Raw genomic sequence first — 15228 nt, forward strand, 5'->3', positions numbered from 1 at the left:
ACACTGTGGGAAATTGCTTTATTATATAATTAAACAGTGTAAAAAATCACTTTCAATGGACCACATTTCCTGGAACATTGGCATTGGTAATAATATGAGGAAGGTGGATTTGGCTCTCTCTCTGAAGGGACACATTACAAGGATGGCCTTCGGTTGGCTCTGAAATTTGAAGCAAAGACAGGGGATTTGCAATTCATCAGCCTTCCATGTAGGCTGCAATCTGTCACGGATTTCAATTGATAATATTTTAGATAAATGTTAATAACATTACAATAATCTAAATGAATAAACCGCCTTCAGTTTGTTAAAGACCGGGTTAAATCCTTATTTGAGAAACCACTTCCATCTAACCATCATAAAAATGGTCTTTTCATCTCATTAGCCTGTTCATCCTGAATCATTTCTTCTAGAGGTGACCCTGACAGTAAAGACCCTCAAGCTGTCCTCCCATCATTAAGCTGCTGGACTGACAGGACAATCCTGACCATTACATAATAGTAGATCAAAACTGACTGACTTTGGGTGTGAGGTCCTGCTGAAAAGATCAACTGTAGGCCTTCAAACCTGTAGTTTGGAACTTAAACTCTGCTAATACCATATGGCTTGCTGTCATAACCAACCATTTTAATCTAATGAAGGAAAATAATGAGAAAGATGTTTGTTGACTAATGTTTTAGATTTGCCAGTGATCTACATGCCAAATTTATGAAATATGTTTAAATAATTTGTAAAAGTTTGAATGTTCATATTTTAAGAATGATGCCTCCACTTGTTGTGCATGTACTGCAGTATTTTGTCTGTTGGAGGGTGTTCAGTCCTGCTCCCGGAGGGCAACTATCCTGCAAAATTTATGTCAAACTCTAACTAAATACACCAAAAACACTAACTAACCAATCAAGGTCTTCATGAATATTAGAAACTTCCAGGCAAGTGTGTTGGAGCAAAACACAGCAGGACATTGGTGCTCCTGGAGCAGGACTCTCCCACTTCTGGTCTGTTGTTTGATTGGATTGAGATTTCCAAAACAAATCTTTTAAAAATGCAGTAAATTTAGAGAGAGAATTAGAAAAAAAAAAGAATTCTGTTTTTGTTTCAGGTCCCATTCATATGGCTGAAATGAGTCACCAGCGTCTTTGGATAAGATTGCATTTGGAGCTATGATTTGAGGTGAACATTTTTACAGCTTGCAAAATTACTTGATTAGGAAAATCTGTTCTGACTCACATTGCTGCTTGAAATGCTTTACAGTCCCTGAACTTCCTGCCATGAATGAACAGGTCCAAAAGGTTCCTGTCATGGCCACCTTAAATGTTCCACTTGCTGCTGCCTTAGAACCAACTTGGTCAGAGAGGCCCATGTCACATGCACCACAGTGGTTCCTGTCTCAATGTATCCTTTCATAGCTGCCCTGGTCACTCAGCTCTCTGTCCCAGACTGGAAGGTCCTGGAAATGCAGCCGTTACATTTCCAGAGCTTCTTGTCTTGGTCACTGCAGTACCAGAGCTTCCTCACAACACAACACAAATTGTATTGGCCACCCCGATACCAAAATTTCCCACAGGCTCCTATCACGACCAACAGGCTCACTGATTTCCCTAACATGTCCACTGTAGTGATGCCTCGAGATTCATATCACTGCTGTCCCGGAAGTTCCATCCAAGGCTGCCCCAGTGTTTCTTGTCATTAAAAATACTGTAATTCTATAATTGTTGTTGAATTAATTCAATTCAATTCAAGTTTATTTGTATAGTGCTTTTTACGATACAAATCATTGCAAATCAACTTTGTTTCTACAAAAAAATATAGTTTCTACAATATTTAGTAGTAGCATATCATTGGTGACTGTTAGTTTATGTACATATGAAATAAATTTTCAGAAAAATTAATACAAGACTTAGTCAGCCAGAAGATGTACACTATTAACAGCAATTATTGTATGATACAATCACACTTATAGCAGTATTTTTATGTTTTGTATGTTGTTTAAGGGTTAGCATCCTCTGAGGGGTTGGCATCATCTCTTCTCAGGTGTTCTGTATCCAGACTGGAGCTTGTGTAAATCCCTGGAAAACAGAGAAACAAATAGAGACATCATTAGCGGCAGCCATATAACCCTGGAGCCCAAGACTGGTTTCCCACTGAAGCTAAGCAGGGCTGAGCCTGGTCAGTACCTGGATGGGAGACCTCTTGAGAAAACTAGGTTGCTGCTGGAAGAGGTGCTAGTGAGGCCAGCAGGGGGTGCTCACCCTGTGGTCTGTGTGGGTCCTAGCGCCCAAGTGTAGTGATGGGGACACTATACTGTCAACAAGCACGGTTTGGATGAGACCTTAAACCGAGGTCCTGACTCTCTGTGGTCAGAAAAAATCCCAGGATGTCTTTCGAAAAGAGTAGAGGTGTGACATCGGCATCCTGGCCAAATTCGCCCATTGGCCTCTGACCATCATGGCCTCCTAACAATCCCCATATCTGCTGATTGGCTTCATCACTCTGTCTCCTCTCCACCAGTAAGCTGGTGTGTGGTGGTCGTTCTGGCACAATATTTCTGCCGTCGCATCATCCAGGTGGATGCTGCACTTTGGTGGTGGATGAGGAGATACCCCCTGTCTATGTAAAGTGCTTTGAGTGCCTAGAAAAGAGCAATAAAAATGTAATGAATAATAATAATAATTATTATTATTATTAGCATAGCTGTTCCAACCAAGTAAAATTGATTAGTTTAATCCAAGCTAAAGAATAATAATGCGCATTTGATCAGATATAACTGCAGTCACAAATTATCAGATGCATTATTCGAATGCTTGGCAAAAGAGATGTGTTTTTAAAAAAAATTTATTTTATCCTTTTATCCAAAGCGACTTACAGTGCATTCAGGCTATCAATTTTTACCTATCATGTGCTCTACCAATTGAGCTACACGAACACTAATTTTATAACACTATTTTTAATCTTGAATTAAACAGAGAGAGTGTGTCTAAACCCCAAACATTATCAGGAAGGCTATTCCAGAGTTTGGGAGCTAAATACAAAAAAGCTCTATCTCCTTTAGTGGACATTGCTATCCTAGGAACTACCAAAAGTCCAGCGTTTTGTGACCTTATGGAGCGTAATGGATTGTAACGTGGTATAAAGCTAGTTAGGTATGCAAGAGCTAAACCATTTAGGGCCTTATAGGTAAGTAATAATTATATGTAACTGATACGGAATTTAATAGGTAGCCAGTGCAGAGACTGTAAAATTGAGGTAATATGATCATATTTTCTTGACCTGGTAGGAACTCTAACCGCTGCATTTTGGACTACCTGTAGCTTGTTTATTGAAGTTGAAGATGTTTCTAAGATGGAAGAATGATGTTTTTGTAACATGGGAAATATGGTTTTCAAAAGTCAAGTTGGTGTCTAATATAACATCCAGATTTTTGACTGTAGAGGAAGAAACAGTACATCCATCTAGTAATTTACAAGATTCTTTTTACTGTTTTTTTTTTTTTTTTTTTTTTTTTTGACCAATAAGTAATATCTCTGTCTTATCCAAATTTGATAGGAGAAAATTATTGGTCATCCAATCTTTTATATTTTTAACACACTCTGTTAGCTTAGATCATTTAGAATTTTTATCTCGTCTCATTGAGATATATATTTGAGTATCATCAGCATAACAGTGAAAACTAATCCCGTATTTTCTAATAATATTACCAAGGGGCAACATTTATATTGAACATAGTAGAGGACCTAGGACAGATCCTTGTGGCACTCCACATTTTACTGGTGATAAATGAGATGACTCCCCATTTAAATAAACAAAATGGTAGTGAACGGATAGGTAGGATCTAAACCATTAAAGCCTGCCCTTGAATACCTTTATATTTTTGTAATCGATCTATGAGTATGTCATGAATTGTGGTGTTGAATGCAGCACTAAGATCAAGTAAAACTAGCAATGAGATGCAGCCTTGATCTGACTCAAGAAGCAAGTCATTTGTAATTTTAACAAGTGCAGTTTCAGTGCTATGGTGGGGCCTGATACCTGATTGAAATTCTTCATACAGATCATTTAGAATTAGATTGAAATAGAAAAATATAAGTTCAGCTGGAAATGTTCAATATTAACTTCTACTGACCTTACCAAAATAAATGTGGGAATTTTAAATTGTAATGTTTCAGCATTTATGAAGTTAGTTTGAATTGTGTGTGAAACATGAATTATTTTACTGTGTTTAACTGTTTAACTACTGAATCAAACTTCTGAAACCTTAGTGCCAAGCAAAGAAAAAATGCATGAATCACCTGTAATATCATTTCATACCAACATGTACTATCATTTCATACCAACAAAATGATTTCTGTGAAATCAGAGAATGTTGTCTTCCTTGCGGGTTAAACAAGTAATGAAACTAGAAGGCATCTCACCACAATTCCTCAAAACCTATCCAAAGCATCTGGATCCAGTCTGCACAGACATTTTCAAGAGTTCTTTGACCCACCCTGAGTTTTCAGTCTGTTTCAAACAGACTACTGTAAGTACTGTAAAACTGTGGTTAGTTTCTGTCTTCTACTGACAACATCATCCATGAATCCTTGGACCCAATACAGTCTCATACTGAATAATCAAATCAGTGACACCACTTCTCCAACCTTGCAAACAGCCCTTGAGCTGATCATACATTTACTGGGATGTGTGTACTGATTTAATGTCCACCTTCAACACTATAAATGTCAAAAACTGGCCTTATAACTCCTGGAGCTGAGTAAATCTATCTGAAACTTGGCACTTGACTTTTTATCAGGCAGCATCCAGGTGGTCAGGATGGTAAACATAATAACAGGAGTATATAGTGACCCACCTGGTCATTGAGCCATCCATGTCTTCTGATGTACAGTATGTGTGTGTTTCTTAAAGGGGGGGTGAAATGCTCGTTTTCACTCAATATCCTGTTAATCTTGATTACCTATAGAGTAGTACTGCATCCTTCATAACTCCAAAAAGTCTTTATTTTTATTATATTTATAAGAGAAAGATAGTCTGTACCGATTTTTCCCGGAAAAACACGAGCGCCTAGAGGCGTGACGTGTGGGCGGGGCTTAAGAATCACGAGCGCCAGTAGGCTTTTGAGTTGAGAGCATGTGGAAGCTGTGACACAGATCCAGAGGCTGAAATTTAACAAGAGCAGCATCAGCAAAGGCGGTATGCTATGTGGTATGTACTGAAACTGTATATATTTGCTTAGCGGTTTTGGAAAATAAGTTCTACTTTATGTCGTCTTTTTTTTTTTTTTTTTTAAGCTGTACATGTGGAAAGTGGAGTTTGATGACAACATCACATGTTGTTTACTTGATGTGCTTACGCGCTGATAGCTAAGTTAACAACACAGAGATATTTGAAGCAGTTTTACTCACCACATGTGGTTCCAACACACAATCGTGACCCTTTTCCGTTGGGACTGCATTATCCTTAAGAAATAAACAATGTGCAATCCGAAATGCAGGGAACAAACAAAAACACTTGCACAACTCCGTTGATGCTCTGTAAAAATAAACTCCATCCACTGGTCCCTTAATGCTGTTTCTCTTTTGGTAATCTGTGCAGGGTTGTCTTGCCCTGGCAACCAAAAACACACTTCTTTTGTGACTTTTCGCTACGCTCTCGCTCTGATCAGGCTGTGCTCAGCCTCTCTCAGTGCTCTGCTATACTGGAGCGCGCGCTCTTCCGGTAGAAGAGCGCGCACTTAGGACCCATATAAGGAAATTCCGCTCAATCTAACGTCACACAGAGCCATACTCGAAAAAAACTTTCCGAAACTTGTGACAAACCGGAAGAGGTTTTTTTGGAACAAAAATACTCCTTCAAACGTACAACTTAATTTTTGAAACTTTGTCCATGTTTAGCATGGGAATCCAACTCTTTAACAGTGTAAAAAAACTCAGTATGCATGAAATAGCATTTCACCCCCCCCCTTTAAGTTATGTCACCAGCACTTCATGTTGATTAGCACAGACATACTGTAAATCTTCACTTTTTAATCTTTTTTGCTTTAAATAAGGGTTACAGTGAGATACAATGTAAATAAACATTAAAATAACTATTGTTTAAAAAGTACCGTAAGATGCAAACAATATATGTTTACTTAAAAATGCTTATAACCTTTGTTGCCATGACAAGATAACCACTAAAACTTAAAAAAAAAAAAAAAAACAGATTTAATATTTAAGTATTTTTAGAAAATTATGACACCACATTTTTGCTTTATCCTCCAAAAATGATATTCGCATCCATTTTAAGTGCCTCACTAGAACTTGGATTCATAGGCCTAATGTAATTTGCTGTTATGTGGTAGACAGAGTATAGATTTCTTCTGTACTGCACATATACTGACCAAAATAAATGTAAATAAAAATAATATAGATGCAAAGTTTTCCTGTCTCTTTGGAGTGTTACGAGCTCTTGGTGCATAAAGAAGATCTGTAAAGTTTTAAAGACTAAAGTCTCAAACCCAAAGAGATATTCTTTATAAAAGTTAAGACTCATCCATGCCCTCCTAAAATGCCTTGTTTAAACACACCCCCACATATCTACGTCACGATGTGGAAAGATATGAATAGCGTCGCCAAAATGTTCACGCAAAGAAAGAAGGCATAACCTTTTATTCTTGCTGTTGCCACCAGTGCCATTTTGTGGAGACAATGTTTCATTGTGAAAGAGAAAATACTTTGTTTGGCCTTCCCAAATGAGGACACAACTATAAATCAGTGGTTAAGTTGTATTTACAACACTATTACAGAACAGTTCAATCCAAATATTTGAGTGTGTGCAGCACATTTTATGGTAGACTGTTTCCTGATCCTGGAAGAGTAGATTACAATGCTTTTCTGACTCACCGTCTGTAAGTATGTTTATATATGTAAAGGATTTGCCACTAATGATTAAAATGCAAGTTTTGAGCAGTGTAGAAAAGCGGTGGTCAATTCCAGTCCTTGCACCACTTGCTTTGCACATTTTGTATGTTTCTCTTATGACTTCAGATGTTTGTTTTATTCGAAAGTAAGTGCCCTGTGAAATGGACAATTAAAGGATATTCTGTCATGATTCCAGTTCAAAGCAGGCGTATATGTTCCATTCAATGTGAACTGAAATGTGCGAGACGTGAATTTAAATTGTATTTATTTACAGGGGTAAATGACGCGACACTTTTCCGTGTGTGAAGACGTTGCACAGCTCAAATCCGTAAATGAATGTTCCGAACTTCAACAGACTTCCCCTGCTCAGGAAGTAGTGAGCAATGAACACTGAGTAGGGATCATGTAAATGGGAACACAGCTCACTTCTAACAAGCTGATTTTCTGAAATCGGAGGAACATGCAAAATATGTAGAGATGGGGGTGCGATGACTGGTATTGAGAACCGTTTGTCTGGAGTAGAGCTTGTTGTTTGTCGTTTCTCCGATCACAAATGCATGTTTATGCAACGCGATGCAACACAACGCAATGCGCAAAAACACAGTATAATTCATTATAATCCTTAACTATGTCCCCACTGGATGCAACAACTGCCTTGTTTGTAATGGGATTTACTGTTTTTGTCTTGTAGCGCCGGTGTTCTGACGGGGACACACATCACAGTAAGGCAAAGGGTGCAAATTTTCTGTCACACGCTTTTGGCATTCGGCCTATCACAACGCACTGGATAGCTGGCCAATCAGATGACACCTCACTTTTCAGAAGGATGAGCTTTGTTAAAAAAACAGAAAGGCGGGGCATAGAGGAGAAACAATAATGTACGGTATGTAGAAAATAATGTTTTTTGAACCTTAAAGGGTTAGTTCCCTCGAAAAATCATAATTATGTTATAAATAACTCACCCTCATGTCGTTCCATACCCGTGAGACCTCCGTTTATCTTTGAAACACTGTATATGATACTTTAGTTTTAGTCCGAGAGCTCTCAGTCCCTCCATTGAAGCTGTGTGTACGGTATACTGTCCATGTCCAGAAAGGTAAGAAAAACATAATCAAAGTAGTCCATGTGACATCAGAGAGTTAGTTAGAATTTTTTGAAGCATCGAAAATTTATTTTGGTCCAAAAATATCAAATACTACGACTTTATTCAGCATTGTCTTCTCTTCTGTTTCTGTTGTGAGAGAGTTCAAAACAAACCTTTTGTTATATCCGGTTCGTGAACTAATCATTCGATGTAACCGGATCTTTTTGAACCAGTTCACCAAATTGAACTGAATCATTTAATACCAATAAATACCAATTTAACATTTGAAATTGAGTTTCATTAAATATATATATTATTATAGGTCAAAATCTTTTTTCTTCTTTTTTTTTATGTGCAGAAATCAACATTATGCCACAAGTGCTGATTAACCTCAACTTGTATTAAACTGTGATATTCCTTTAAAACGTGGGCTGCTTATATATAGATTTGTTATTTTATAAATTTAATGTATTTATTTATTTACATATTATTACTTTAGTAACCCTGAGACTGCATCTTTGTTCAATTACTGTTACTCTAAAATGTTAAAATGTGACAATGAAGTCGAAAAAAGTTGCAAGTTAAAAGTTACATCAGCTTTTCTTATTTTGTATAGTCATTGTTAATAAATATGAAGGGAAAAGATGAAAATGTTAAATGCACAAAATTAAAATAATTCGGTTTGGTTGCGGAGTGGGGTTGATTTGCTGTCATTCTTATATGAGATCAGGGTATCTCAGAACAATGGAAGCAAAACAAAACGAGAAACAATTTGCTGTCAGCTGACTGAACTTCATCTTTGACTTGGTCTTCATAGTTCATATCGGTCACTCTCTGTAATGAATCAAGCTGTGTTCAGGTCTCAGATGTCTGGACCCCAATTTGCATTCATATCCATTAACATATAATAACTACAAATAAACAGAGATAAATAATGTCCTTGGTAGAAAAGTTGTCACTGATCTGCAAACAAAACATTGTCCTAAGCAAATCCTAAAAGGATATTTTTTTCAGAGCACCTGTATTACGCAGAGCTGCTGTCTCAGCTCTATATCAGGCTACTCACTATTCACCTATGACTGCATTTCCATTTCAGCAACCGCATCAACACATTTACTGATGACACCACCATTGTTTGTATTTTTTCAGTGATGAATGAGGCATGCAAGAAGTTTTAGATGTCAGCAAAACGAAGGAAATTATCTTTGGGCAACTCGCAGACTATTTTTGGGACCAGATTTGACTTACCTGATAAAATAAATTATTTTTCTTCAGAAACTTTGATTAAAAAAAGAAAGAAAGACAGATATAATTTTTCTTTATTGGGACAAACTGAGTCAGCGCTATGCCCACTTTCTGTTCTTTTTACAGTTAAGGTCACACTTTCCTTTTTTTTCTGAATTGCTAAAACACCAAACCCCATTCTCTGAGCTAAATGTTCAAACACATAAAACCATTGAATAAATAATTCTTTTGAAAAAGTATTTTAGTTAGTTACACACTTTGCACTTTTTTTGGTAAAACTCTAAACACATTCTTACTCACTAAAACACAGCTTCCATACAGCTGTCATTTACACACAACTCAAAATTGATCACACTTGTTTCAAATGATGTGATCAAAATATACATCTAGTCAGTTCTCAGGTGTGCCAGATGTTGATAATAACAATGGATGAAAACAATCTGGGAGGCAGAGGAGGAATATTACATGCTGGATGAGGAAATTTCAGCAAAGGTGACAATATTTCTATTCATGGAATAACCATACAACATTAATATGTATTGAAGTAATTTTCATTAATATTCTTATTGTATGCATACATTCATAAGTGCACTCTTTCTTTTTGTAGAATTGCAAGGCCAACACATGAGGGTGGAAAGCTTGCGATGTTTTCCCAACAGCTAAATGCTCTCATTGCTGACGATCCTTCAAAATCAATGCCGTTCGACTGTGAGAAATTGAGCCAAGAGTAGTTGAAGACGATGTACACCTTGAAAGATTGTCAGATTTCAACCTTTGGCTGTTCCCTTTGAGCATAACTCAAAAAGGGTCAAAGATCTGCAATATCAGTATGTGCCAGTAAGTGTAGATGCTTACAAGTCCAGTTCTGTGCTACTAAATTACTTATTTTTGTATTTGTAGTGTTTGAAATGGATTTCATGGAAAGGCCCCATGAATGCATTTTTGTATATAAAGCAGGGTCAGGAAAGTAATCAGCCAACATGTCATAGTGGAACAGTGCCATCTTAAAGACACTAGAATTGGCCTATGGTGACAATAGTGGAGTGTTTTCAAGGTGGGATTTTGAGTTAGTTTGCACATTGCATGGCAAGGAACAACATTGGCATTGAGCATTCAATAACACAACACCACCGCAGTATGTATGATAAATATGTTTATTTAATCATCATACAGGAATGCTTGTAGAGTTTTCTGACATGTCAAAAAAAGACAGAGCAAACCAAAATCTCAAACAGAATATTTTGTTTAAAGACATTAAAAAAAGTGTAAAGAGGAGAAATAGTACTGTGGTGTATTGTAGGAGACATATATTAAAACTGCGTAGTTCTTTCAGGCGCTGGGGGCGTACTGCATGGCAAGTCTGTCGAATTCATTCTCCTGTGGGAACATAATTGAGTTTACAATATCTTTATTAAACTTTGTACTTAACTTTTTCACAGTTACTCAAGTAATGCCGTCTCAGAAAAGAAAAACAGGACAAGGTGTCCTATATCACATTAAACAAGCTTACCTTAGCAAGATATTCTTTAATAAATGGATGTGACTTATGTGCATCTTTCAGTTGAGACAAATATCGATTTGTCACCTGCGCAGAAACAAAGAAACTATGAACATCTCTGCAATCCTTTACATAACTAATGCTTCCTCGGGGGTATAAAATGCTTTTGCATACACTCTGAAGCATGCAGATTATAGTGTTAATATTAACATCTTAACATCCCACTGCTTCTGTAGCCGACTGTGCGGAGAACATTTATATTTATGAAGTTTCACCTCAGGAGGTTTGCCCAAATGCTGTGTCAACACAATGAGGTTGATGAGTGTCTCCGGGTGGCTGCTGTCCTATAGAAGATAAAGGACAGTTCGTGACATTTCACCGCAGTTAAAAGTGGACCAAAGCCAGCTCACTGAATAATCAATATAAACCACATCTTAATGAGTTCTGCTTTCAAATTCAATAGTAATTCCAGTTTTCAGCCACGAATGCTTATATTCCTTGCAAGGCAGCACCCGGTCAACAGACAAGCAGAAAAAATTACGCCCTGATTAGACTGTGATTCAGGTTAGCATTTCTAATATAGTCTGAGTCTTGAGTTTTTTGCTTATAGCTTGAAGGCCTTGGATTCAACTAAAAAGATAGTCTACACTTGTCAAATGAGACAAAACTTCTTGACATTTTCTGTGCTGAAATCCAGGTTCTTACTTTGTCCAGAGCATCCTGTAGTACTGACTCAGCCTCATCCCACTTATTCTGAGCCATGTGACTTGCAGCCTGACCGTTCAGCAGCAGCAGTGTGGGCGAGTACTTGTCTGACATTTCCTGGAAGATATAGAACGCATCCTGCAATTTCTCTCCCCCCTGTTGGCAGAAAAAGAATGAAAAATTAAAAAACAATATACAATTCAGCAAAAACCGAACAAGTAGCCATATGCAGAGATTTTATAGAAAAATGCATTTAGAAGAAAAGCAATTTATTACATTTTGATGAAAGTCTAAAACAATTTTTCTTTAGAAAGACACACAGTAATGAATCAGGCACAATAAAGGCTGTGACACATCAAGCTGGAACAGAGAAATAGATGCCCTGAAAGCCAACCACGTTGGGCCAAAAAGCTGCATTCAAACACACCACAAAGTCAACAGTCAAGAGCCAACTAGCATTTTAGGGCCTGTACAGAATATAATTTTTTTTTTTGAAAACTCTACTAACATTTTTACAATGCTATGTTGTCAAAGGACATACAAACATTAACAAGGCAGCACTTGCATACTACATCAGATATGAATCATGTTGCTCAGTTGCTTACATCACCAATGGTTATGTCATTATGTAAATATTTGCATACTGGAATGCTGAGGTAAAACGAGAAGAGGCTTTTGCTTTATTTTCTCTCATGCACTGTTTGGATAACCTGAACAGACAATAAGAGTGATCTCTCACATCCAAAGGCCACGATTCCATTTCAATATGCTCAATTGACCAAAAAGCCACCGATGGTGGTCCAACTAGTGCAAACACATAAAAACTGGGCTGACAGATGTTCAACAATTGCCTGACACTGGCCAACAACCAACTTGGTGTTTCACAGCCTTTAGATGCGGGACGTCGACATTTACTTCAACACTCACAAATGCAAGGTTGACCCAAGCGGTAGCAAGCTGGGTCAGAGTGGCATCTTCATCTTGGTCTTGCATCTTCTTTAATTCCTTTCTGTGGAGACAATGAGCAACATAATAGATCCATGACTATAATATATTTAATAATATATAAAGTCATTAACTCAAAGTAAAAAAATCATAAGTTAAGCTACATATTTTGTCATTTACATATATTTCTTGAAAAAAACATATGCATATATAATTTATACTGTGCATGCATACAAAACTATAATAATAATTCAGATTAATAAATTAAAGAAATACCTTGCCATATCAACTCTATCCAGCTTTAAAAGTGTCTGGACCGTCATGGCCATGCTATAAGAGAAATAGAAAAAATCAACTTATGGATTTGTAATTGTGTGTTAGATTAAGGGTGTATTCACACCTGTCTTGTTTGGTTTGATAGACTCAAACTCAAGTTTGTTTCCCCTAGGGCTGTGCAAAAAAGGGCTGTGCAGAGTGCGATTGCTGTATTCACACCTGCCCTAAACCTCAGCACCAAGGGGGAAACTAGGGCTGTGCAAAAAATCGAATGTGATTTTCATGCACGTCTCATCAGTAAAGACGCTCCTGTAATTAGAAGTATATTTCCAACACGTGCGTTCAGATCATGGTTGCCAGGTTTTTACAACAAATCCTGCCCAGTTTCTTCTCAAAACTAGTCCAAAACTAGCCCAATCGCGTTTCCAGGAGGTTCCCCGATAAAAATTTGCTTTGCGGGGTTAAAATTTAAGTTTAATGGCATGGTTGCCTTGGTAAAATTCACATTTTTATGGGCTTATTGGTGTTGTCACTTCGACCCGCGGACATGAAAAACAACCACAGACTTGGCAACATTGGTTGGCATTTACTACACAGAGCCGTAATTCACTGACAATCTACACAAAATCGATGTTATAATCGGTAGCGCTTCTTTGTCGATTTTGTGTTAGTTGTCGGTAGACTACGACTCTGTGTAGTAACTGCTGCTCCACCTGAATCAGTGTTGCCAAGTCTGCGGTTCGAAGCAACCCCAATACAAATAACGTGATATTTAGCCCCTGAAATGCGAATTTTACCAAGACAACTATGCCAAAAAAAAAACTACAAAAACTTAGCGCGATTCTCGGGCGATTAGTTTTGGACTAGTTTTGAGAAGCAACAGGGCAGGATTTGTTGTGAAAACCTGGCAACCATGATCTGAACACATGTGCTGGAGATAATACTTCTAATTAAAGGAGCGTCTTTACTGATGAGACGTGCATGAAAATCGCATTCGATTTTTTGCACAGCCCTAGATTCCCCCTTGGTGCTGAGGTTTAGGGCAGGTGTGAATACAGCAATCGCACTCTGGTCCGGACCAAGCAACCTTACAGGGACCAAGCTGAAGAGGTGGTCTCGGTCTGCTACCAACTCTTGAACGGTTGAATGGATGAACCAATGAATGGATGACTGAAGCACACGAGTGTTTTCTTTACAGTTTCTTGTTCACTTGCAAAAAGGGCAGTGTGAAAGCAAGCCGCACAAAACAAAACAAAACAAAAAGTCAACATTGTATTTGGTCCGGACCAAAGCAAGTGAACTAGCGGAATTTCCTAGCGTGAATACACCCTAAATCAAAAAAATTTGAAACTGCCAACTCTGGAAACTCACCACTCCAGACTGTCTCCCTGGTGCAGGGTACGCAATGCAGCATCTGTGTTCATCTCGTGCAGATAGATTGAAGCCGCCATCAGAAGAAAGGTGGTGTTGGAAACATCAACACTCTTGGCCATCTTTTTGTCCAGTTCTGCCACTATTGCATCCCTAAAAAAAAAAAGATTTGCCTTGAGATAAACGCGTAATCCAAGGCTAATGCAGGTTTTACGAAGATATGGTTTTAAATAACAGAAAAATAGCTAAACTGTATGTTTCTAAATGTTTAATTATATATAACTACAGTCTGCTGAAATAAAGACATAAAGACACACAAACCTCTTGCCTTCATTGGACATGTACTCTGCAAACATCCTGACAGCCTGAAGCTCCTCAGAGGAGCTGGGCTTTATGTCATCCAGTACCACACCATACTTCCTCTGAGACAGAAATCATCAGTTAACCACTTAAGTAATGATTATCCTTAATTATTTATGATCCTATATAATGAATATCCAGCACTAACCGAACTTCTCAAACTCCTTTATATATATATATATATATATATATATATATATATATATATATATATATATATATATATATATATATAAACATTGTTTACTGTGTTTGCTGTTCTAGAGATGAAACAGCCATGTTATTTTTAATGACAGGTGGGAAAAAAGACATTGTAGCTGACAGTCATATAAAACTATAACATGCAAATCAATATAAATTTGTGTTTCTAATAAGTGTTTATTCCGAACAACATCAAAACAACACAGCAGCAGCATCACAACAGAACGATGAACTTAACTTACCTGAGCAATGTATGCTCTGTACAGGAAAATGTTCTTCTCAACATCTTTTTCTGGATTTGACGTCTGAAAGAAATATAAACAGTGTTACACGTGGTTGTTTGTCATTTGTTCAATCTTTAAACAGGTAACGTTAAGTGGTACATAAAAGCTATAATGAATTAGCCGCTGCTAACAAACATACTCAAGAACATAAAACTCTTGAGGAAATGTTTTCGTCTCATTAATAATATTTATTTTGTAGGACACTCACCTTTACTTTCTGGGCTTCGTTAATGCAGTGTTGATAGCTGCCAATATAAAACGCGTTTTTCACATCGAACAGCTCATCCACTTCATTCTGCTGCGACGCCATGTTGGTGAAACGTCAACTTTGGCGACGTCACTTTGGCCACGTAACCAGAACGGCTTGCG

At 37.5% G+C, this 15228-nt stretch overlaps 1 protein-coding gene across 1 annotated transcript; it reads right to left on the bottom strand.

Annotated features, from left to right (window-relative positions):
- Positions 1-10359: 10359 nt before the first annotated feature.
- LOC127950374 (coatomer subunit epsilon) lies at positions 10360-15228 on the bottom strand. Its single transcript, XM_052547378.1, has 10 exons — positions 15068-15228; positions 14818-14880; positions 14336-14436; positions 14015-14167; positions 12644-12697; positions 12350-12431; positions 11423-11578; positions 10993-11061; positions 10730-10804; positions 10360-10596 (listed from the first exon to the last, which is right to left on the bottom strand). Exons 1-10 carry the CDS (start codon positions 15167-15169, stop codon positions 10549-10551), a joined length of 903 nt encoding a protein of 300 aa, XP_052403338.1. The 5' UTR covers positions 15170-15228; the 3' UTR covers positions 10360-10548.

Source organism: Carassius gibelio, chromosome B2 (assembly GCF_023724105.1).
Source record: "Carassius gibelio isolate Cgi1373 ecotype wild population from Czech Republic chromosome B2, carGib1.2-hapl.c, whole genome shotgun sequence".
NCBI classification, from domain to species: Eukaryota; Metazoa; Chordata; class Actinopteri; order Cypriniformes; family Cyprinidae; genus Carassius; species Carassius gibelio.